The sequence below is a fragment of the Amblyomma maculatum genome, chromosome 2 (assembly GCF_055883805.1).
Source record: "Amblyomma maculatum isolate TAMU_Amacu chromosome 2, ASM5588380v1, whole genome shotgun sequence".
Classification (NCBI taxonomy): domain Eukaryota; kingdom Metazoa; phylum Arthropoda; class Arachnida; order Ixodida; family Ixodidae; genus Amblyomma; species Amblyomma maculatum.
The window spans coordinates 138,094,964-138,119,539 of NC_139345.1; the positions used below are offsets into that span (position 1 = coordinate 138,094,964).

The 24,576-nt window shown below is 44.0% G+C and overlaps 1 protein-coding gene and 1 long non-coding RNA gene across 2 annotated transcripts; both read left to right on the forward strand.

Annotated features, from left to right (window-relative positions):
- Nucleotides 1-8,075: 8,075 nt before the first annotated feature.
- Nucleotides 8,076-9,888, forward strand: LOC146200038 (uncharacterized). The gene is made up of 2 exons (XM_084592852.1): nucleotides 8,076-8,234; nucleotides 9,390-9,888. The coding sequence occupies exons 1-2, from the start codon at nucleotides 8,076-8,078 to the stop codon at nucleotides 9,702-9,704; spliced, it is 474 nt and encodes a 157-aa protein (XP_084448978.1). The 3' UTR covers nucleotides 9,705-9,888.
- Nucleotides 9,889-13,392: 3,504 nt separating this feature from the next.
- LOC146200039 (uncharacterized) lies at nucleotides 13,393-14,678 on the forward strand. The gene is made up of 3 exons (XR_014704784.1): nucleotides 13,393-13,436; nucleotides 13,985-14,058; nucleotides 14,510-14,678. It is a non-coding gene; the product is annotated as an uncharacterized LOC146200039 (long non-coding RNA).
- The last annotated feature ends 9,898 nt before the right edge of the window (nucleotides 14,679-24,576 follow it).

The window sequence follows — 24,576 nt, forward strand, 5'->3', positions numbered from 1 at the left end:
AATCCCCCACCAGTAAAACATTATTGACCACAAATAATATGACGGAGGTGAAGATAGCTTAGCAGGCTAGAAATCCTCCGCAAAATCGAAAGTACATATGCGACAGGTTCGGCAAAATTTACCAAGCGAATTAGAATTTTTAATCTCTGACGGGCCGTGATGGCCCCGCTTCGTAACAGGTGATATAAAAAACCGCCTGCTGGACGTTCGCTATTGTCTGAGGTTACGCATGCGTTAAAAAACATCATTAGAGCGCTGGGCTTCAGTGTTCCTCAAAGATTATGACGTTGTTCGGAGCAGATACTTCCAACTTCAATTAACAGTAAAGCCTGAACCGAGTTTCCAAAGCTTTGTTTCAGGTAATACCCATCAAAGCACTCCTTAAAAATGTTCTTCATTACATTCAATGTTTTTCAACTTTTTGATTGCAATGAGATAATATCGTAGACACGTTATGCTCAGGAGAATTGTACAGGACATTGCCTATTTCAACACTAAAGGGCAGTAACTTCCTTTTTGCCGAAAAGAAAAGAATCCTCGGTCATCTAAAGACACTGCTACAATTGTACTCTGCACAATACAACAGGGATTGCACTCGGATTGCACAAATCATCTCATTTGCCATCGAATCAGACGAGAAATATTCTTTTGGAGTAACTTCCTTGTAGATTATCAGACCGGCGTAGCTACAATTGGATGTCAGTTTTCACGGAGGTAGCATCTAATGAGACCAAGCAAGGCAGCGCGCTGTTTTATTTATCAGTGATGATAAAGCGACAATACCGCTTACCACAACGTGACAATCAAATCAGTTCGAGAGCCATATCTCTGACGTGAGTCTTGTGACCGCAGCAAAACAGTTCCTAAATCTCAGAACATCACAAAAGATATCGTTGAATAGAGATTAGGGCAAAACTGCGCTATGTTTTTTCATTTCCTGTCTTTTTATGGAATCGAAGGCAGTTTTCAATGGACGTCGAAGGCCACAATATAAAGATAAATGAAAAGCCACTTCGGCTCCTCGATTCGGTTCCCTATAAATAAGGAGCTGATTTCGACCAAAATCATTACAACAGAAAGGTCTCTCCACTTTGGCACTTCAAACAGTAAGTACTGCTTCGGATCGTGGAAATGTTCACAAAGCTATGTTCAATGGATCTGTAGAAAAACATCGCAGCATTTCGCAGCTGCCCTTAGTTCTAACCAGAAGTTAGTCAACTCAAGTTTTCTCTCAATATTTGCTAGCTATCTGGACTCCATCATCACTTACTCTTGTCCCTTTTGAAGTTTGCTGAAAATACAAGATTTGGGTTCGATGATAATGGTACACAATGAAAAGTTTCGAAAATATTAACCCAGACGAAACCAGGGCACTCTTTTCTGTCAAAAGTCAAGGTTTTTCATTCTTTTCTGCAGGTATCATGAGAGGAGTCGTGGTTACCTTTTGCGCTGTTATTGTGGCTGGTGAGTAAAGCACATTTCTTATGACATCTGTTTTCGACGTACAAAGCAAACTGTACACTTGTTAGAATATGAAGTGAGAAGATCCGGCAAATATAAATTCAAATATATATTTTCATCTAAATGGCATGGCATCCAACTCATACAGGTATGCACGCTTAAGGTGTAATGAATAAATTATTGATAAATAAAATAAATTATATAGTTATATTATTAAATAATTATTATGTTTTAATTAAAATATCATTGTTGGTTTGCTCTTTTTACGGTTAACTTAAAGATGAAACACCGGATTCCGAAGTACACAGAAAATCCTTAAGGGAGAAGATGATGCAATGCGTTATGACCGCTTAAAATTATCATGAGCTCTAATTTGGATTTGTGTTGACACTCTTGCTTCCTCTCTAAAAAGCCAAGTCCAGCTTTGTGCGACACTTTTTAATTGTAAGGCAGCTATAATATACATAAAAATGTTACATCTGTGTTAAGGGCAATTCTCTAACCTTCCAGTCAGTAGCAAATTGTCGTTTTTGTATTAGTTCATACGCTCACAGCGATTAATAAGGCAGTCGCTAGGGTACCCGCGGAGATCGCCTTTAATAATTGGGAATACGGCACGATCAATAGACATTGTTATTCTTCATTATTAGAACAGGTCGGGTCACTAAATTTAGATAGGCAGAAGAATAAAGTTCTTAAAAATCGCACATGCCCCATTCTTTAAGAAGAATAGCGACAGTTAGCAGTGTTTTGGTAATCAGGCAATAAGTAAGTTATGAATATTTCTGCGATAGCAGATCGAGGTAACCAATTGCCTCCCACTTTACAAAAAAAATAAAACGCCACCAGCACTGAAAAAAGTTACATCAATTAAGAACATCTTTTAAACTATAAAAAAGTAATGCAGATGTTCCCTTCACGGGCCCCTGTGTTCATTCCATATTGTCCATCTCAGGCTACACCGATATGTGACAACTTCACAGATAATAAAGTAGTTTTCATTATTTACGCGAAGAATTTTACCGAATTGTGAAAAAAAGAACAACATTTCTTCCTGTTTGTTCAATGAGATGTGTACCTTTCGCTGGCCATACCGGTAATATCTATAATGCATATGATGTTCGTGAATAGTGGGTACAAAGATGTGTTATTAACGTTCGGAACGTGGATTTAGGCATTATTCATCACACTTGTGCGACGATAACTATGAACTTTACATGAAAGAGCAATGAACAAGTGTAGAGGGGGAAGCCTCAGTTTGCAGGTCGAGCCAACGTTTCGGCAAGTGGACTTGTATTCATCTTGATGAACTTTGTGCATCATGATGCTTTGCGGCATGAGTATTTGACGCTCTTTATTTCTTTGATTATTCTTCACGCCGCACTTCCCAAAACGATCTGTATATCAGAATTAGTCACAATAATCTATGGCTCAACAAAAGTACTCACAGAGTATTCACCAAGCCAGTGAAAAGCCTGACTTTTGAGCAGCCATTCGTAATTGATAGAAAGGATGCTAAGTTGAATTTTCAACAGCACAAGAGGCGCCTGTACACATGGATTTCACCGGACGGTCTGTACAGGAATCAGATCGATTATATTATTTGCCGGCAGAGATGGAGAAGCGCTATACATGCAGTAAAAACAAGGCGTGGGGCCGATTGTGGCACCGATCATCAGCTTCTTGTTGCCAAAATTAAGCTTCGATTGAGGAAAACACAGAAAACTAGAAGGCCTTTCAGGTATGATCTGGATCAGATTCCATTAGAATATGCTGTGGAAGTGAGCAATCGATTTCAAGAATTAGATCTAGAAGACAAAGAGCCCGAAGAGATGTGAACTGATGTTCGTGATATAATACAACAAGTTGCTACTAAGGTAGTTCCAAAGCAAAAGAAATGCAAAAAAGCAAACTGGTTATCTGAAGAGGCTTTGCAAATAGCTGAGGAAAGGAGAATGGCAAAAGGTATGGGGGAAAGAGAAACATACAAGGTTCTCAATGCGGATTTTCAGAAAATAGCAAGGAGAGATAAGAATGCCTTCTTGAACGTACAGTGTCAAGCAGTTGAGGACAACAGCCAATTAAGGAACACAAGAGCTCTGTATAAGACAATCAAAGATATCAAAGGAAGCTTCTGTGCTAAGCTGGGCGTGATAAAGGACAAACGAGGCAAGGACCTCACTGAAGCCTCAGAGATAAAGAAGAGGTGGCAGGAATACACAGAAGAACTGTACAAGAAGGACCCGGATGTGCAAACCCAACATAGGACGGTTGTGATTACTGATCTCGAGCCGGGCATCCTGAACAGTGAAGTTGAATGGGCCTTAGCCAGCCTTGCTAAAAACAAAGCTAGCGGAATTGATGGTATTCCAGCTGAGTTGCTTCAAAACCTCAACCACGACGCTGTTAACACACTGCATACATTATGTCAAAAGATTTGGACAACCCTGCAGTGGCCACAGGATTGGAGGAGGTCAGTTTACATCCCCGTTCCAAAGAAAGGCAGTGCCAAAGATTGTTCCAACTACCGCACGATCGCGCTTATTTCGCATGCTAGCAAGGTGATGTTAAAAATCCTGCAAGGTAGGCTGCAGCAGTATGTGGATCGGGAGCTTCCAGACGTGCAAGCTGGGTTTCGCAAGGGCAGAGGAACTAGAGACCAAATTGCCAACCTTCGCTGGATCATGGAAAAAGCAGGAGAGTTCCAGAAACCCATTTACTTCTGCTTTATTGATTATGCGAAAGCGTTTGACTGCGTAGATCACAGCAGATTGTGGCAAGCTCTCCAAGAGATGGGAGTTCCAATTCACCTCATCTGTCTCCTCAGGAACCTTTATGAAGGGCAAGAGGCCACAGTCAGAACTGGGCATGGTCTTACTGATTGGTTTCCGATTGAGAAAGGGGTGAGGCAAGGCTGCATACTGTCGCCCTGCCTATTTAACCTATATGCAGAGTGCATCATGAGGAAGGCCGGTCTGGACGAGTGTCACGAAATCGGCGCCCATTTTCATCAAGCCGGTACAGCGCTAGGCGCGCGCGGCGTCGCGTGGAGAGCATGGAGAGAAAAGCCCCTTCCCCGCGCGGGAGAGCGCGTAGCTTTGTACGCGCTGCCGTGACCCTCTTTCACATTGCCCGGGGAGGACGGTGGTTCATCGGCCTGGAATGTGCCAGGCCCTTCGAGAAAGTTCTGTGCACCTGGCCAATGACGACGCACGGCTCGACTGGAGGAAAAGAGGGAGCTATAACCAGCGAAGTTATGTGTGTGTGCGCGCTAGCTTTGGCGCGTGCTAACAAACTGACGCGGCGCGCCCTATTTAAAGAGACCGCGCCGCTTGATGAGTCAGTCAGTCAGTCAGTCAGTCAGTCAGTCAGTGCGTCAGTGTTTTGCGACGTGTTGGCCTGTGCTTCGGCTGGACTCCCAGGGATCACCCGCTGCTGGCAAGCCCACGGACTTTCAAGAGAGCGGCGCTCGTCTCGTATGGCGGTCACATCGTGACTCTTGAGGCGTCGGACTGCAACAGTGCCCGGTGAACAATTTCGTGTTTGTTTATGTAACTCTCTCGTGTTTGATCTGTTGTAAAGCCTGTGTTATTGAATCATTCTGTAGTTGCATGCTTAGCGTTCGTATTCTGTGAACCTCTCGTCTGTTGTATTTCAAGTGACCTTGTGTATTCCTTTGTATCGTCTCTTGCTGTGCATAAATTGTGTTTTGTTTGTTACTTCTGACTCCGATCCTTACTCTGGTTTGAACCGGCGACAGCTGGGCACCAAACGGCCACCCCCTTCTGTCACTACTAGGTAGCTGAATTCCGGCTGAGCTTGCCACGCAGGTCGAGGGCATCTCCTTAGCGACTGGAACAGCTATCCCCACTCACTCTAAGGGTGCCTGGGAGTGTGCGCCCATTAAGGGCGTATCGTTAATAATACCTCATAATTATTAACGGGTGACAACGAGTCTTCAGCTGGAGTGAAGATCGCTGGAAAACGCATCAACAACCTTAGATATGCGGATGATACCACTTTAATGGCAGAAAGTGAATTGGATCTCAAGAGACTTCTGATACGCGTACAAGAAGAGAGTGAGAAGTTTGGGCTTAAACTGAACATTAAAAAGACGAAGATCATGGCGTCTTGCCCTATCAAGTCCTGGAGCATCAATGGACATGAAGTGGAAGCTGTGACAGATTTTCTGTTCTTGGGCGCCAAGATTACCTCGGAAGGAGACTGCAGCCATGAAATTAGGAGACGCCTGCTTCTGGGAAAGAGAGCAATGGTTAGCTTTGACCGCCTAGTAAAGAGCAGAGACATTAGTCTGCCAACAAAGATCCGTATAACCCTTGCTATGGTCTTTCCAGTTGTGATGTATGGATGCGAGAGTTGGACTGTGAAAAAGGCTGACCGCCGAAGAATTGACGCGTTTGAATTGTGGTGGCGGCGAAGACTCTTAAGAGTTCCTTGGACTGCCAGAAGATCAAATCAGTCGATATTGTCGACCATAAACCCTGACTGCTCATTGGAGGGTCAAATTCTAAAGTTAAAGCTCAGCTACTTTGGTCATCTGATGAGAAGAGAGGAGTCGCTGGAGAAAGATTTGATGTTGGGAAAGGTTGAGGGTCGCCGGAGAAGGGGTAGGCAGCGAACGCGATGGTTAGATGGCCTTCTCGAGGCATTGCAGATGAAGCTATGTGATGTTAAGAAGATAGTGAGAGACCGGAAAGCGTGGCGTGACATGGTCCATAGGGTCACGAAGAGTCGGACACGACTGAACCCCTGAACTGAACTGAACTGATGCTAAGTTGACGGGAACATCTCGGACGCTGGATATTACTCACACAACACAAGAGTCCTTCCAATCTGTAGCAAATTGTTGGTTTTGCCTGTCACTTTTGTAATTTGTACGAGGGCTAGTTGTGCGCTACACCTATACGCTCAAATGCAGCTGGTTCCTTAACCGGCGCTGAACTAGCATATATATATATATATATATATATATATATATATATATATATATATATATATATATATATATATATATATATGGATTAATTACAGTTTTTCAGTGAATAATGTTTTTTGTATAAAGAAGAGGGGAACAATTCCAATTCATATTCGCTTTCGATGATAAAGGAACAGCAGCGAAGAATGTGAAACCCAAGCAAAAAATGTTTTAATTTGGTTTGGTTTGGTTTGGTTTGTGGGGTTTAACGTCCCAAAGCGACTAAGGCTATGAGAGACACCGTAGTGGAGGACTCTGGAAATTTCGACCACCTGGGGTTCTTTAACTTGCACTGACATCGCACAACACACGGACGCCACTCCGTTTCGCCTCCTCCGAAATGCAGCCATCGGGGTCGAGTTCGAACCCGGGTACTCCGCCACCCGGGTTCGACGGCTGCGTTTTGTTGGAGGCGAAACGGAGTGGCATCCGTGTGCTGTGCGATGGCTGTGCGATGTCAGTGCACAGCACACGGACGCCATCAAAAAGAAAGATAGCTTCGTAACAAATACGAGTCCCTTCTTCTAGTGAAAGGATCAGTTTTCAACAATATCCTACCCATATTCTGGAGACAAGAGTATCATAAACTGACTTTTTTGTTGCTACCTTCATCTAAAGTTGAATCCATAAGAAGAATCGTTTTAGAAGGAATGTCTTTGCAGCAGGTAGAAAAACGTCGAGGATTGGGAAGCTAGTCCTCAACTCATAACCAAGCTTAAGAGTTTGTTTTTCTGTGATTATACTGATAAGATTACACAGCTTTTCGCACATAGCGCGTGTGCTTCGAACGCATCTCGGTAATAAATGGCTTTTAGCCGTTATTGTCGAGAAAGGCAGTTATGAATTTAAAGCTGTGATTTATGTTTGCATGTAATTTCATCTTATTGCTTTCTGTGGGATATTTTCATGTTTCAGCAATGCTTTCCTGATTTTATCTGGTATTATTGTGCTGTATTTCGTAAAGTGGCCTGGTTTCTAGCCATACTGCGGGTTTTGTTTTGTAAAGACGTGTTTAGATAATCAAATTTCAATTATTGTTTTTCCTCTCTCTCGTTCTATGCAAACTTTGTAATGAAGGCAGGGTCCCGTGAAGCTGTTTTATCATATTTTATTCTGCCCCCGCACGCCGTTCGTATTTCTTGAGCTTGAACTTACTTAAGACAAAGAAAGAGATTTTGCGCTGACAGCGGGTATAAATCTCGAAAGATGTTCACACCGCACTCTTTCCTGCCCCAAATATATGTGAGATAACGTAGTTATATATGCAGGGTATCCAGGGCTGTGGTGTGTATGCAAGAACTGATATTTACCTCATTTTACTTGAATAACCGCTCGGTCTCCTTATATGCAATTGCAAGAGTCTGTGTGCATTGCGGGAATAAGTGCTTGATCTCAAAACGCTGACGAAGACGCTTTTATTACCTCCTTCAAAGCGCGCAACCTATATGTATGAGCACGTTAAACTACAGGTAAATGTCTTTCACTTAGGCTGAAGGTTTTCGAAAGCCTCAAAAGCCATTAGGGATCCCAAAATTATGCATGGCACGATTTCAAGAACGCAAGTGACTGAAAACTTCAATTTTTCACTTCAGTTCGTTCTGTATAGTTAAAATCCATGATGCATTCTTTTATTCCAGCATCAGCGCACAAGCTTCTTAAAGATGACGCGGCGATCGACGCTGACACAAATGCCGTCGCAAAGGAAGCCATTCTAGTCGGGATGGCTCTTCGGGAAACGGCTCGGCAGCTGGCTGAAGACGAGAAGCTTGACAGCGAAGTGAGATTGTAGATGCGTTCTGCTATTTAACACGTTGCTTGAATACGCTGCGGCTTATATCACGCTTGTGATAGCGCCCCTAATGTAGCTGGTGAACACCGCCTGATCGCTTCATTACAACCTTTTCGACAGCACTTTATTGCGGGCAATGAAGAGAAAAGCTCTCAATTCCGCGCAGTAAGATCAGTGCAGATGGCCGTAGCAGCACTGGTGCACGTATACACATGTATAGGTCAGTAAAAAACGATAACTGTATTCGCGCATAATCATATTTAAAAGTGGTGGCTGCAATTGTCTTCAAAATCTCATTAGAAGTAATTATTGCTTGCATAGCATGGTCTACAATTAAAAGTTGGCTACTGGCAAAAGTGTCAATGCAGTGCGAAAGCTAGCATTCTATATTATTGCTCACCAGTTGGTAGCAAAGTGATTATTGTGCCTGTTTCCTCAAATATAGACCGTCCATTAAAGGTCTTTTCTATTGCGGAAAATATCAAAATATTGCGGAATAGTGTGGGCAGAAAGAAATTATTGGAAAAGATTATAGCCGAATAGCTTATTATGAAAACCCAGGTGAACAAACGTCCCTTCAGTGTAGAACAGGAAATTGACACACAACTGCACAACTGTTATTCCTCTTCCACACAATTTAATTTTGCATCGGCGTAAATAAAAAACGTATTTCGCAAACTTCCCAATGCGGTGCTTTCCGCTGATTGTCAGCCTCTATATATTTCTGGTAACCCGGGAAATTGAAGTATCGTTTTGGCAATGTAAACAGAGAGGCTCTGTATAAAACATTTGTCAATTGCATTAAGAATTTTTATAAAACTAATATTGATGGCTTGAATAGTCCTCTTAAAAACATATATATATATATATATATATATATATATATATACCTGCACATGTATGAAAGTGCGTACGTTGATGAGTGCACATGTGGTTGTTTGTGATGTACAGGAAGCGTCAGGTACTATTCGTGGTATCAACAAACTCATCGACCTTTAAATGTTCGCTGTAATATTTAAATGTTTGCGCTGGTGCAGGGCGATGTGCAATATATTGATTGCCTATAATTAAGGGCAAAAATAACTTTACACAACTAACATGACATAATGTGTTTTTGTTTTATTTCCTTTTTTCTTATTCCAGATCGATGAGTACTTCATAGGAACAATTCTTGAAAAGGTCAAGAACGCTGTAGGAGCCGTGATTGCAACAGCGGGGGACATTCTCAAGGGAGCCGGTGACAAAATCGGTTCCTTCAACGCTCAAGAGAAAGTCGAAGACAAAGTTACGAAGATTCTTGCGAAAGTTTTGGAGAAATCAGAACCCGCTTACTCTTCTAATGACGCTGGCACTGGGGCGCAATTTGTCAAAGATGTGAGCAAGCGCTTGGATAATATAGGGCGCCGGGTCTTCGAGCAAGGTCGTGAGATTCTAGGTGTGTACGATGTTTATTTCTAAACTGAAAGGCTCCCTATACTCGGGGATGGGGTCGACGGACCGTTATTTCGTTTTTAATGACACCTCAGTACAGGAATCAGCGCAATTGCGGAACCGTTGTTCACGCATATGGTAACAATATTATCCTTCTTTTATATTTGTTTGCCTTTCACACTTTTAATAAATAATCAAAGAAACACAACAATTACGTCTTTCATCTGTTTGTACGCTTTATGAAACCAAGGGGGGGGGGGGGGGGTGTCTGGCTTTCCGAGCTTGCTAGTTTTGTGTGAATAAAGGTAGTGCAATTTTTTCAGCTTTGCACACAATTTGTCTCCTTGTATAGATAGAGCACTTCAATGTCACCTCATCATTTGTGAGCTTGCCCCCCTAATATGGGCATACGTGGTCATGAAATGCAATTATTACACTGTCTAACCGAGACAACTGGAAATAATTTGCTTCGGTACTCATATAAGGAGTCCTTGGAAAATACAGTTCCCAAAGAATGAATGTATTTCATTTTATCGACATAGGTTCAACTGAGCTCTTCAGTAGTGAGCCTCAATGCTTCCATAGAATTATGAAAAACGTTATATACTTGGTACAAATTTTGATGAAAATGCAGGGTACTGACAGAATCAGCATAAAAAGCAATGAAGAAATATACAATAGCATTTCCTTGCAATTGAGCCTTATAATAACATTGGTCTGATTTGTCTTTATGCGCGCCTTGAGCCGTATTCAGTTAACCCGGTTCAGTGCTAGCTGCATCCACTTGACCCCTGCAAACTTCTTAACCTCATCCACCCACCTAATGTTCTGCTGCCCCCTGCTACGCTTTCCTTCCTTTGGAATCCAGTTTGGTACCCTAAGCGACCATCGGTTATCCTTTCTTCGCACTACATGTCCTGCCCATGCCCATTTCTTCTTATTGATTTCCACTAGAATGTCAATAACGTGAGTTATATCTCTGACCCAATCTGCACGCTTCCTATCTCTTGATGTTACCCCTACCATCTTTCGTTTCATAGCCCTCGGATTTGTCCTCAACTTAAGCAGAACCCTCTTGGTTAGCCTCCACGTTAGCCTCTGAAATGATAGAACTTCATAAAGAATTCGGTTTTCTCCAAGGGAAAAAAGTTTATGTCATTGCAGGTGGTATTTTAAACCATGTGCATGGTCCTTGTCACGCCAGCCAAAGATGGTACGACCGTCCCTGAGATGGTACTGCGCTAAGAGCTTTATCCTGCGGCCTTTGGCAGTGAATTGATACAGTAATCTGGAGCGAAACTCTGATTTGTGTACAAAATTACAGGTGTCGTGCTAATGTGGTGAATCTTCGGCACAGAATAATTTTAATCACAAAGTTTTCCCTTAACCTGCGTTGAAAATCTGCAACTACAAGGGTTACTTTTTTTTTTCGAAGTGTACGACGACAGACAGGAATTATTTTAGTAATGATGCAGCAGTAAAAACTTCGGCAAGATGTTTAAGCTCACCTTGAAGTATCCTACATTATTACTACTGCTACATTCCTGGTTTTGTTTGTACTTTCGCAATTGTGTTCTTCACATTTAAGATCTCCCGTTATATTTTCCGGCATTTATATACTTCTATATCGTGGGCCCACCCTGCGAAGTTCCTGTGAAAAGATCTCAGTATCAATAAATAAGTAGATACAGCACGAACACCGCGAACACTGATAATTGTTGCGAAATACTTCGTTGCTAGGTTTTACGTCCACTAAGAAGCGCCGCCTTGCTCTGCTGGCGCTGTGAAGAGCAGTTCAATTGCTGCAAACATCACCTTGAGGTGTTCCCCCGGAAACATGAGGCGCGGATTCTGACGTAGAATCATTCAATGTCGCAATTCCAGGTGAATGGTTCGGCTGAAAGACGGTCGGGGTCCTCACATTGTTCTTAAACGGTAGAGCTGCTGACGTCGTCTGCCGACGGCTTGCATGGTCAGGCGGCTATGCGGACTGTCATGTGGCCCAACTATTTTGACGCAATTATATTGTCACGAACGCTTCGCTCCTGCTGCCTGCTTTGCAGAGTAATTATTAGCACTAATAAATTATATTAGACACACAATAAAATATCACATGTTGTTATTTGAAAAAGCTGATCGAACAAATTACAAAATTACGCAAATATTTTAGTGATTACAAGTAACAGATTACGTACAACGCCGAGCTGATGCAGCGCTCAGCCGACGTTCTCAGCCCCCGTACATTGACTAACTTCCCTTTACTTAGTGTGAGCTGATATCAAAGCGGAGATATGGCGTTTTCATGTAAGTCTAATGAGACACAAATTGACGTATGATACTGAAGCAGCACAGAACTGAAGCTGTCCATCGTAAAATATTGCGCCAGCAAACGGTAACCGGTGTTGTCAATAGCCCCGGAAGAACTATAGTGTTTACCAGTCCAAACATTCCCCGCACTCTTGGACGACAGCTTCGCCTGACCGGACTTCTAAGCACTGATAAACATGAGGAAGCGCAAAAAGGACGAGGAGAGAAGGAAGATGCCATAAACACGAACGCTTTGTGGTTACATTCGTGTTTGTAGTCTCTTTCCTCTGTCCACGTTTTTTGCTCTACCTTTTTATTCTAAGAATGGGTCACCAAGTAGCCCAGCAACAATATTTATTGAAATAATGAGGAAGTTTTCTGGATTTTTATAATTTCCGCCCCAAAAGATACAGAAAAACAAGGCTGAGTTCAAGAGCTGGGTGATAAGGCAACGTGCATATGTGATTTAAGCAGGTGATATGGACTAACGACTCCAACAATAATTAACAGCAGATGCTATCACCTTGGGTTTGCCTGGCCCTCTCCGGCTGCCCGCCTTTCAATAAAGCCCGCTTAGTAACTCAAGACACAGAATTAATCAATTTGCAAAGAAGTTGCGTAAAACAATTCCAGTGAAAACTCTGAAGGCTTACAAAATTGGTAGTCTCAAAAGGGTAAAAATTCAAAGCTTAAAACCACTAACTCTCGATCTACTTAACCTATGGCGACCGAACCTATACAGATAAAAAAATTCACAGCGTTATGCACATAGATGGCTTGCCCGACTTGACCAAAACGTGCGCCCCGAACCGCATGTCGGTGAGAGAGAAATGTTCCGGACTTAAATCTATGTTAGTGTGACGCAGCCTTGCATTACAGTGCAAGCTTCTGGCGAGGCTTGAAGCAAATTTTATTAGAACATACGCACGCGTATAGGTAAATTGTCATTGGCTTCAATGCGGCACACCTGCGGTGTTCTTCCTCTAGTCTTGTAAAGCAAGTGCCCTCAGCCTCTCTCACACAATCAATGTGAACATGTTCACTCCTGAGACAAAGACAAACGAGCACAGCTGGTCGGAACAATAGGCGCTATACGCACACATGGTCTTGAAAGGCAGTATTTATTCAGATAACTGTGTAAGTGGTTGGCGTATTGTTTCCAATTGAGTGGAGAAGATATAGGGCATAGGAAGCACTTCCTTGATGCGTATGATGGTTACCGGCTTTAATTTCTTGCACCTAGTAGACAACATCCGTCCCGACGTTTATCGCTATCTAAATGAACATATATATAAAAAACAAAATATTCCTGATGCCACTTGTTATCGCCGCTATCAGATTTGTCAGCAAAGTCAACCCCTTGGTTTCGCACAATGTAAATGCGCTGCGCTACATGGGTCATATCAGAAAAAGGGACAGCAGCTTCTCTGAGCGTGGCTGAGATTTTCACAGGTGAGCGCACAGGACATACTGCTGCAGAGCAGAAACCATTATTTAAGGCTAAGCTTGTCGAAAAATTTTGCAGCGGTAGGGAGCGGCGCAGCCTCGTAATCTGAATGGCCAGGCCTGGCTTGAACTGTAATAGTATGTCCTGGTGGGTAAGTTTGGTATAAGGGGCCTGCCCACGCAATGCAACTCAGACTGTGAGGAACGCAGTATTAAAAGGTTGCAAAAGTTTTTGACCATCTGATCTGCATTGGCATCGTAAAATGCACGGGCGGCTTGCGTTCCGTCTCCAACACTCTGGCACCATGAAAGGGCGGCATTGAGCGCAGGCTTAATAACAGATGTGTGAAGGCTATGTATACGCTAATGTCCGCTGCTGAATGTACAAAATGTATAATTTTGAGAAATAACTACTGTACACTATGTTTGTGTTGTTCGCCTAAAATGAAACCAAGCCCAGGATTGTCGTGGTAATAGTTTTTGAAGTACTACGATGAATGGGGGCGCAAACTCGGTATTCTAACCAATGATGCCTTTTGCGTTCCATCTTCAAGGTCCGGAAGGCTCGTTTTTCACATCGGCACCATGAAGACAATCTTGTTTCATTGTGCTCTCTGCATCATGACATGTGAGTAGCAAAGTTTCATGATTAACCTTTGCATGGTTTTGTTCGCGGGACCGCAGAATAAAAGTCGTTGCTTCTTCAAGCGGCTGAGGGCAGAAAGGTTAGGAAGAGGTTAGGAACCTTACATACATTATGTGCTGACGGCTGACACGAGACTGAATGAATTGGCCGGCCATAACAGAGGCCTTTCACTCTAATGGATGGAGTAGAGATTATCATAATGAGAAACAATAGGGTTTAACAACCCAGAGCAATTCGGGCTTCCAGAAACGCCGCACGCCGGAAATTTCTACAACGGGGGTTCTGGCGCGCGCTCACATCACATATTAATTGGTATAGGCGCCTTGCTGTTCGCCTTTATTGAAAAGTACCTGTCACGGCTACGATTAGACTCGACCCCCCCCCCCCCTCCCTCAATAGTCGAGCATTCGGGTTCTCCCTTTCTTTTTCTAAGCTTTGACGACGCTTTGCCCATTTCCAAATGTAGCGTGAGCATACAAGGTTCCTCAAGATGATGCAGTTGTCGACTCTGACTCCAAATCCGTGGCAACGCAAGCTATACTGGTGGGAAAGGTTCTGCGGGAAACAGCCCGTCAACTGGTTAAAGATGAGATGCTTGGCATGGAGGTGAGAAGCGCAGATTTGTAGATGTATTCGAGAATGCTTATGGCCATTACCTCTTATTTAGGCTCTGTGAAGCTGCCTCTAATGCAGGAGGGGACTTCCTTTTATAGCTTTATGAAAGTATTGGCACAATGCTTTAACAGGACAAATGATAGAAAAGGGCTTCCAGTTTTATTTTTATTTTTGGCTGTGAACACATGACGCAATGATGATATGTTGTGTTTCTTCTCATGTGATTATGTTTGTTGCGCCACATTTCTGTGTACTATGCAGCACCAACTTTTCCTCAAGCTGTTATTTCGACATGATGCATAGATTTCTTTATTCCTTTCGTGATGCCCTCCCGCCAATTGACATTACGAGCAAAGAATCTTGAGGAAAACTCAATATTAATAAATAAATATATCCCCGGCTTCAAGAGAAACTTCCACCAACCAAGCGTATGCTTATTTAAAAACTATTCTGCTAAAAAAGTGCCAAATTATTATTCGGTTTTAATAATCGACCACCTATTTCATACATCTTGCACTGCGATAAATAAAAGTCCGAGAAAATAGTATTTATTATGAAACATTAGTGCTTTCAATGCTTAGATCTAACCCATAGGTTATAAACTGTTTTTTCGGGTGGAAATCTCCGACCCCGTTGTAAGATTTGAAAGCCTCTGCGTATGAAAGACAAAACAAAATTCGTCACTGGAAATTTTTCGCACGCCAGTCACCGCTAATACGCCAAATTGCAACCTATAACGTTCATGTTGCTCAAAAATCTCTAAATACAACTGAATTTCCCCTTTCTCAACTTATGCCCTATGGCAAACATCTCGAATAAAAAAAGAATACAGGGCATATATGTAGAGTGCTAAGATATTCAAAACCTAGGCTTGAAAGATTTGGTCCCTTGCTCTGGTTACAAAAGCGTCATATTTGTCTACATTCATCTGCAAATACACACACTTGTCGCGTATTGTTCAGTTTATATCTATGTTTGTTTATTTTACTTGCAACCCAATGCGAGAGAGACAGCTCGAAACTTCATGGAGAGCATTTTTGTAGGGAGGTTATATTTCTATTTTTGTTTCTAGGCAGCATTATTGAAAATAATAGAAGCAATCTTTATCTCTGAGAAAGAGGTACTACTGGAATAACGCGCCTGGTTGTCCAGGTACTGACCAGAGAAATATATTTAAAACAGATCTCATATTTAGAATTCAAAAGAATTTATTTTTGATTTAAAGATATAATTTCCGCACTATTATTCGACTCTAAAATAAATAGAATTTTCTTTCACTTATTAAGAAACTATGCATTCAAAAAAAATCCTTCTATAATTGTTTACAGTATGTGGTCGCGCGAAAAGTCAAAGCTGAAGATTTAGACTGACCACAGCATCTAGATATGTCATATCAGTGAAATAAGCTTTTAATAATACATTATTGATTAGATTTAAACTGTACCATGTAACGTTTGGCGTTTAAGGTCATAAAAAGGATACCAGATGCCTTTCAAGATAATGAAATGAATCATTGAGCTTTCTTCAAACATGCGTCGAAATGTCATTTTTTAGATTTTCCTAGTTCCAGAAAGCTTCAAAGCCAATTTACAAAGGTAATAAGAAGTCTGAGAACATCATCTTTTCTGTATGGTAGCAAAATGAAGCAACAAATAAATTAAACAGCTGTAGCAGGCAATGAGGTTTTTCTGTTGTACAATTGTTGCACACAACAAGGTGAGTGTTCGGCATCCATGAATCCTGCAGTGAAATGCGCGTTTTCTAGTGGGATTTTCAAGGAATTGCACATATTTGCGGAGCTTTTTCATAAATGATAAATTGAATTTAGCTGCTTGAATTAGTCAAGTTCTAGGAAATTTTCCTTCACTTATTTGCGGCTCTAACCTCTGTGGCGGTGACAACAGGAAATGCGACCGTTGTCGCTGTCTTAAAGTTGTAAAAAGTTTGTTTTTTAACGTCAGGCGCTTTAATTTCTGCCAGAGGATTTACGCATCGCAACCAAAATGTGAAACAAATTATTTGATGTCTTTAATTTCACTCATTTTTGCACCTATACTAATAATGTGCGTTTATGCACCTGTCAGTGCGAATGCTTGTAAATGAGATTTTCAGCGGTGGACACGAAATGTCAGGGGTTTGTTGCATGCTTGATGGGATAAGCGAAATGAACATTCCAGTATTCCTGCTTATTTCTGAGTATTTCATTTCTGCTAAACGTAGCTTCGGCTAAATAATGTGAGAAAGTATAGAATAGTTATCTAAAAGTAATATCAAGCATTGTCTGCCCTTTTTTATATTTCAGGCTAACGAGTACTTTATAGGAGACATTTTTGAAGCTATCAAGAGAGGAAGAGGAGCGGCAATAGCAACAGTGGGGGATATCCTCAAGGGAGCCGGTGACAACATCGGTTTTTTCAAATCTCAAGAGAAACTCGAGGTGCAAACTATGAAGATTCTGGTGAAAGTTCTGGAGAAGTCAGTGCCTGCCTACTTAGTCCAGGATTCCAGCAGTCCAGCAAAACTTTTTCAAAGACTTCAGCAAGCGTTTCGATACTGTAGGGAGTCGGATAATCGAGCAGGGCCAGAAGATACTGCACCTGTACGACATTGACTTCTGATTTATAAGGTTGCATGTACGATGGGCTGCTGCTGCCAGAAAAGCAGTTAGTTCTGTCGATCACAACTTTCTCATGGTGAGAATGTATTCACTGACGCGTCGTTCAGCCAACCAGCGAAAGGCTGTTCCGCAAAGTGATATATCTGTTCGCACACGTTATTGCAAAACATAGTGAAACATCGAAATGTATTTCTCTTATTTCTTCAGGTTTCGTGCTCCAGCTTTCGGATCGTAAAACAGGAACCAGACGAAACAGCATGGCCTTGCCGTTTTTATACTTCAGAGATAATAAAATATTTGTATGTTTGCACGCTGTGTACAGCATTGTTCTTGAATGCACAGAGAGCATCTTGCTCGCATGGCTGTTTTGGTATTGGGATGCTAAAATAAGGATGTGAATGTTCAGGAGGACCTGGTATTGAGAATGATGAATGCCAACATTCACATAGAACGAACTTCATTAAAAAATAGTGCTAAACAACTTTTCTGAAATAAATGTTCAGCGTGCAACGACAAGGAATTTAGACAAAATTTGAAATCTGATACATTGTAATGAAGAAAAGCATACCATTGGTATCTGTAAAAGTGATCGATGTTGAAAGAGTTTCCTTAGGAAGTGTGATAAAAAAAGAGAATAGCCTTGCTTCTATATTTAGCGGTCACAACTAGGCAGCTAATATGCATCTCTCACTCTCGCACACTGCGTTCTGATCGGCAATGCAAGTGTTCTGTGGCACAGAACTGGCGCCCTGATCATCTGCTTACTTGCTCATAAGCAAATATTTCTGATTAGTCGACAGCAACATTGTACAAGAGCCAGATGAGTTCGCTTAGGAATTTTGAATGCTACACAAGGCTGGATATAAATATGACATTAGGCGCAGTGTATATATATAAAACGAAACCTGTAATGGTAATGAAAGGTCTAGAATATTTATTTAGAAAGTCATTACCACAAAATCTGAATAATAGGTTTTGTGGCGCCATTCGAAACTGCGACCCTAGGCTTGTGAGACAGACATGCTGCTCCTAGGTCAGGGCAACGCCAGGCAAAGAGAGTTTTAGGCTAGAGCTTATACAACTGGTTCGGTGGAATAACCGTCGCCGCGCCCCAGTTTCTGCTCGAGGTTTGACGGAACTGTTCACAATATGGAAGGAAAACATTCTTAATGTTTGTACCAGTTTAACATACCGATCGTAAGATCTGTATCAGCATGGCTACACTTCAGCCTGCTGACTACACCGAGAGAGAGAGAGAGAAAAAAAACTTTATTTCAAAAAGAAAAGAAAAAAAAAGAAAAAAAAGGGGGGGGGGCAGTGAGTGAAGTCTTCCTTTCAAGACCTCAGCGGCCTGGGCTGCCGCTCTTGCCTGAGTTACCAGCCTATGCTGGGTCCCTAGATCAGAGCATAGCAGAGTGGCCTCCCACTGCGCCTCCGAATGGTGCATGTTTATGTGTGCAGGTTTAGGGCCTGTGCACCTCCATGTGACGTGGTAGGCGGTGGGCTGGTCGTTGCACCAAAAAGGGCATATGTCTGTGTAGTGTTCTGGGAACATTATGTTGTATTGATGTAGGTTGTGGTAAGTGTTGGTTTGGAGCTGTCTCCATTCCCGCGTTTCCTGTGCATTTAGTCACTTGTGTGGAGGGGGATAAATCCTACGTTGTTCTCGTAGGTACTTAAGTCGCGCGCCGTAAGCCGCGGGGACAGGAATGCTAGTTGTGAGATCGGGATTGGTGGCCGCTCGGTTCGTGGGACCTCGAGCTAGCCGATCCGCGACCTCATTATCTTCCAATCCGGAGTGCGCCGGAACCCAAGTGATCTGATATTTGAGCAGTGAATTTGTAGCCAATGGGTTAGCTGTGAAGCGAGCTAATTTTGTGCGCATTCTGCCTGCAAGAAGAAGCCGCCACGCCGCTTATGAGTCAGTGATTATGTGAAGCTACCGATTGGTCGCGTCCCCGTGGGTAATGGCCAGCACGATCGCCGCCACTTCCGCTTCTTTGACAGTACAGAGCGGTATGGACATGCTGGGGACTTCTGTGTACGAAGAGTCCACCACCACGGCTGCTGCTGCGTTCGATGTATGCTCGTATAGAGCGGCATCCACATAGATAGTTTTCTTGCTGCGTTCCACTGCACACTTAAGATAATTCACTCGGGCGTGTCTTCTGCCTTTTTTGTGGACTGAAGTCATGTTCTTTGGGAGCAGGGCCACATATAATCTTGCCCGGTATGGAACGGGAATGTTAGTCGTTGACTGGATGGCTTGTAGGTCCGAAGGATAGCCAATGCGCTCGAGAATGTGCCGGCCTCCCTCCGTTGGCAGAAGGCTTTCCCTCTGGGACAGGAGGACAGCCTATTGAATCTCTTAAAATGTAATGTGCAGTCCAAGAGCTTCCAATTTGAAATTGGAGGTGTATGGCGGGAGGCCTAACGCTTTCCGGTAAGCTGCACGTATCATTGCATTTACTTTGTTGAGATCTCTTCGGAGCAGGAGGAGGTAAGGTAGTCCATAGGAGAGGCGACTGATGACCAGCGCCTGTACCAGACGGATTGTGTCTTCTTCTTGCATGCCTTTTCTGTTTCTGGCCACCCGGCAGATCATTTTAGAGACTGCACCGAAGCGGTGACGCTCTCAGACTGGCGTGCACCTTAACAATCGATGGTGAGACTGCCAACCAAGCGCCTGCGAAATACACTGCTGCGATGGCTCAGTAGATGAGACGCTCGGCTACTGAACCGGAGCTCCCGGGTTCGAAATTGCCCGCGGCAGTGGCGTTTCGATGTAGGCGAAATGCAAAGGCGTCCGTGTGCGTGCAATGTTAGTTCAGATTAACGGTCATCAATTCGTCGAAATTACTCCTCAGCGTTCGGGTTTGAAGACGCCTCCAGAGGATTTGTTGGGAGTGCGACAGCTGGGAGTGGGGAGGGGGGTAGAGTCGACGGGCAAGGCGTGCTTGCTGTGTGAGCTCAGAAAATGTATGTGCCCGCTCCCTCGAGAAATCCCGGCATGGGTCGCCATTTGCCCGGCTAATAAGTCCTCGGGCTATGTTATCGGCGACCTCATTTCCGGGATTGCCAGAGTGAGCCGGCACCCATATAAGCTCAATACGCCTATCAGAATTCAGGGTGCACTTTCTCAATATTTGCCACGCGGGAGGATGGACGTGTCCGCGGGCAAAGTTAAGTATGGCGGTTTTGGAGTCGCTAAGTATGTAAGCCGCATCTGTTTGGGCGATTTTAAGGCTATAGTCACTTCCTCTGCTTCTTCCGAGTTACAGGGAGGGTCTATGAAGTGAGTGCATCTCACCCCTCAACGTCTATCCTACTACCGACCCGTTTCCCCTGAGTGCACTCTCTGTGGAGAGTTGCACGCCACCTTGGCCCACATTCTTTTCGGCTGCCCTGCCGATCCTCCCCCGCAGAGACAGCCCGCCATCGGATCATGGGAGGAATGGGAGGCCCTCCTTACGTCGCAGGACCTGGAGATACAACTTCGCTGTGTGGACCGGGGTGCCAGTGCCATGGCCCTACGTGACCTGGACACATGCACGTAATGTGAGGGCCGTGCGGTGGCCCTGGGCCCTTGAAAGGTCCTCAGCGTTGCATTACGGCTTTTCTTTCTCTCTTTTCACTACCACTTTCCTCTCTTCCATTAAGAAATGCGTCAGGTGTCCACATGCCCATTTTTTAAAGTAAACAAATCATAGGTATTATTTTCGATGGATGAGAAACGAAGAGGCGTCCGCGTGCTGTGCGGTGGTACTGTACGTTAAAGATCCCCAGGTGGTCGTAATCACTCCGGAGCCCTCCGCCGTCCCTACTTCTCTTTCCTCGTTCACTTCCACACCCCTCCTTTGTATTAAGGGGTGGCTCAGGTGTCCACAGAACAAGTAGGACATGCAGACATGATGCCCAAGGGAAGTCAAGGGCACTGCCCTGGAGAAACAGTAAGAGAACGAACTACAAGCATGGGTGCAGCTTAGCACATCGAAGACGGAACATACGTGGCATGTATGGCCACTTCAAAGACAGCCTTTAATAACGCTATAACCTATCATGCTAGCTCTATAGGCGAAGCAGAGGAAGTTGCCATCGCATTGGCTATCGCGGATCCCCGCACTAAAACTTTTCCAAGCGACTCGAAAAGTGCCGTTAAAAAGATTGCCAAATTTTTTAAGCTCCCTCGCAACGCGTATTCTGCTTAATCGAACTCTCGCTCACAACATCAACATCATATGGGTTCCGGCTCACGAGGAACCCGGAAAGGAAAGGGTCAACCACCTAGTTCGAGGCTGAACCAGCCGGGGGAAGAAAGACCTAACGGGAACGGACGCGCCCTCCGAGGCACCGCGATCATATGCGGATATTACCAACTTATCGCGAGATAAGATGCACGTACCGCGCCCCTCACTCCGACTTGGGCCGAGCGCAAGCCATGACACTCAGACGGCTAAAAACAACAGCCATTCTTAGTCCCTATTGACTATATTTTACTACAAACGGGGATTACGACCCTGCATGCCAGCACTGTCGTGACGGAACGAACGTACCGCAAGACCATATACTATGGAAATGCACTAGCAATTCCCCCCCAACGACACTCTTGCCAGCTCCATCGGCGGAGAAATACGACAAGCTGTTCGCTAGTTCAAGAAAAACAACTCAACTGGCCCTAATCACGCAAGCTGAAGAGGTCGCACCCCCCGACTGGAAACCACCCTGGACTTGCCCAATGCCCAAGTAATTAGCATTTTTATTAATAATATTACGTTCGTTTCTTCCATCGCCCCGCTCCTATCCAGCCACCCGACCGGTTACCCCCTTCAATCGCTACCGGAGAACTTGGCGGTGAGTTTGCCTCGCTGCGGGCTCTCCTCCTCGATGCGCTTGAGGGAATCTTTTTTCTGAGCGGTGAGGTAGCCCAGCTATAGGAGGAGAACGAGCGCTTTCGTGGGGAGAACTCGCGGGCCTCGTACAGCAAGCCGAGGTCATTGCCTCTCTACGTGCCGATGTTCATGGCCTACGCCAGGAGCTTGTGTTGCTTCGCAGTGTGAGCGTCCTCTCGTCGTTTCCGTGGACAATCCTACCCGGGATGAGCAGCCATTTGGGGACTACTCCGCCGCTCTTCATCGAGGGATGACTCCCGGCGATGTTACCTGTGCATCTTCTGGCTCTGCGCCTCCCCGTGTGGTTATCCCACCTAGTTCAGAAGCACCGAAGTTCAGCTATGACTGGCGCAGCGTGCTCATCCATACTGAACGTTGCCAATTATCAAAATAAGCGTCCGAAGAATATTTTCGTCTCGAAGCTCAGTCCCGAAACAACATCGGTAGACCTTATCAACCATCTAAAGTGAATGAATATTACCCCCATTTCCTGCCGGCAGCTCAAAACAAGGTACGACTTCTACTCGTCCTTCCATATTGAAGTTGATGAAGAATCCTACCGTAAGATTGCCGAGCCTTCGATGTGGCCGATGGGCTGCATTTACAAGGACTTTCATGGGAAGCTTCATGATGACATGCTGCATTCCTCCGAGCTGACGGTAAATTTCAGTGGCCCCTAATTTGAACATCTGTTATCAAAACGCCCGAGGTCGTCGGACAAAGGATCTGAATTCTTTTCTAGCGTTTTGGCAAATTGCTACACCGCTGTTGCAGTTACCGAAACCTGGATGTGAAGCGATATCCCTTCCAGTGATTTCTTTCCTAATAATTAGTCTGTTTTTAGAAGCGACCGCCCTGAAACAGGACACAAACAAAAAGGAGGGGGAGTGCTCATTGCTATTGAGAGTCCGCAGTGTGTTCGAAGTTCCAATCTGGAAACTGTTGACGAATATGTGGGCTTGAGCTCACTTTAAATCGACATGAAAAACTTTTACTTCCAGCTTTCTACATTATTACCAGTCTACCTCCTCCAGCCTATGATGATGTTCTGATCTCAATCGAACATGTTATAACTCGTCATAGCAAACGCAAACTTTTCACTTTAGGCGATTTTAATACTCCAGGTGTGAACTGGAACTCATTTACTTCTTCTCATAACAATCATTATATATTAAGCAAATGTAGCATGCTACTTGGTTTTGTTCCCTTTATGGATCACTGCCTTGTCGTGGCGAAGGGGTTTGCGAAACTCGATGAAGTCGTGCGCTCTACTGTGTAGGAAGATAGACAGGTCACGACAAAGAGTTCTGACAAAATTTTATTCACTGAAGAAGGTAATGGCAACCCACTCCAGTATTTGCTGCCAAGAAAACCTTATGACCAGTCACAATAGCATTAATGATAATGCGCCGGAAGATGAGCCCCCCCCCCAGGTTGGAAGGCGTCCCACATGTTACTGGGGATGAACAAAGGGCGATTCCTAGTAGCTCCAGGACGACTGAAGCTGCTGGGCTAAAGCTAAAAGGACGCTCAGTTGTGGATGTGTTGGGAAGCAACCGGAAAGTCAGATGTTGCAAGGAGATATATCACATAGCAACATGGAATGTAAGATCTATGACGCAAGGTAAACTGGATGTCGTCAAGCGAAAAATGGACAGATTGAACATTGATATCTTGGGTATCAGCGAGCTCAAGTGGACCGGAATGGGAGAATTTATTTCCGGCGACCATTATGTTTTTTATTGTGGGCACGAATCCAGGAGAAGGAATGGGGACGCTCTCATAGTAAACAGAAGAATGGCAAAGCAGTGCTAGGGTACAACCCCAAAAACGGCTGAATTATTTCACTTCGGATCCTAAGTCACCATAACAGTTATCCAAGTCTATGCACCAACCACTACTCCTGAAGAAGCTAACGTTGAGAGATTTTATGCTGACCTGCAATGCCTTTTAGACCACACTCCATCATCAGGCGTCCTTTTTCTCATTGGAGACTGGAATGCTAAGGCGGGGAGGGAAGAAATAGCCGGCAGTACAGGCAATTTCGGTCTTGGTGAGCCAAATGAAGCTGGGCAGAGGCTACTAGGATTTTGTCAAGAAAACAACCTGACCATAGCGAATACTCATTTTCAACAACACAAGAGGTGCCTGTACACATGGACTTCACCGGACGGTCTGTACAGGATGCAGATTGATTATATTCTTTGCCGGCAGAGATGGAGAAGCTCTATACAAGCAGTAAAAACAAGGCCTGGGGCCGATTGTTGCACCGAGCATAAGCTTCTTGTTGCCAAATTTAAGCTTCGATTGAGGGAAACGCAGAAACCTAGAATGCCCTTTCAGGTATGATCTTCATCAAATTCCATCAGAATATGCTGT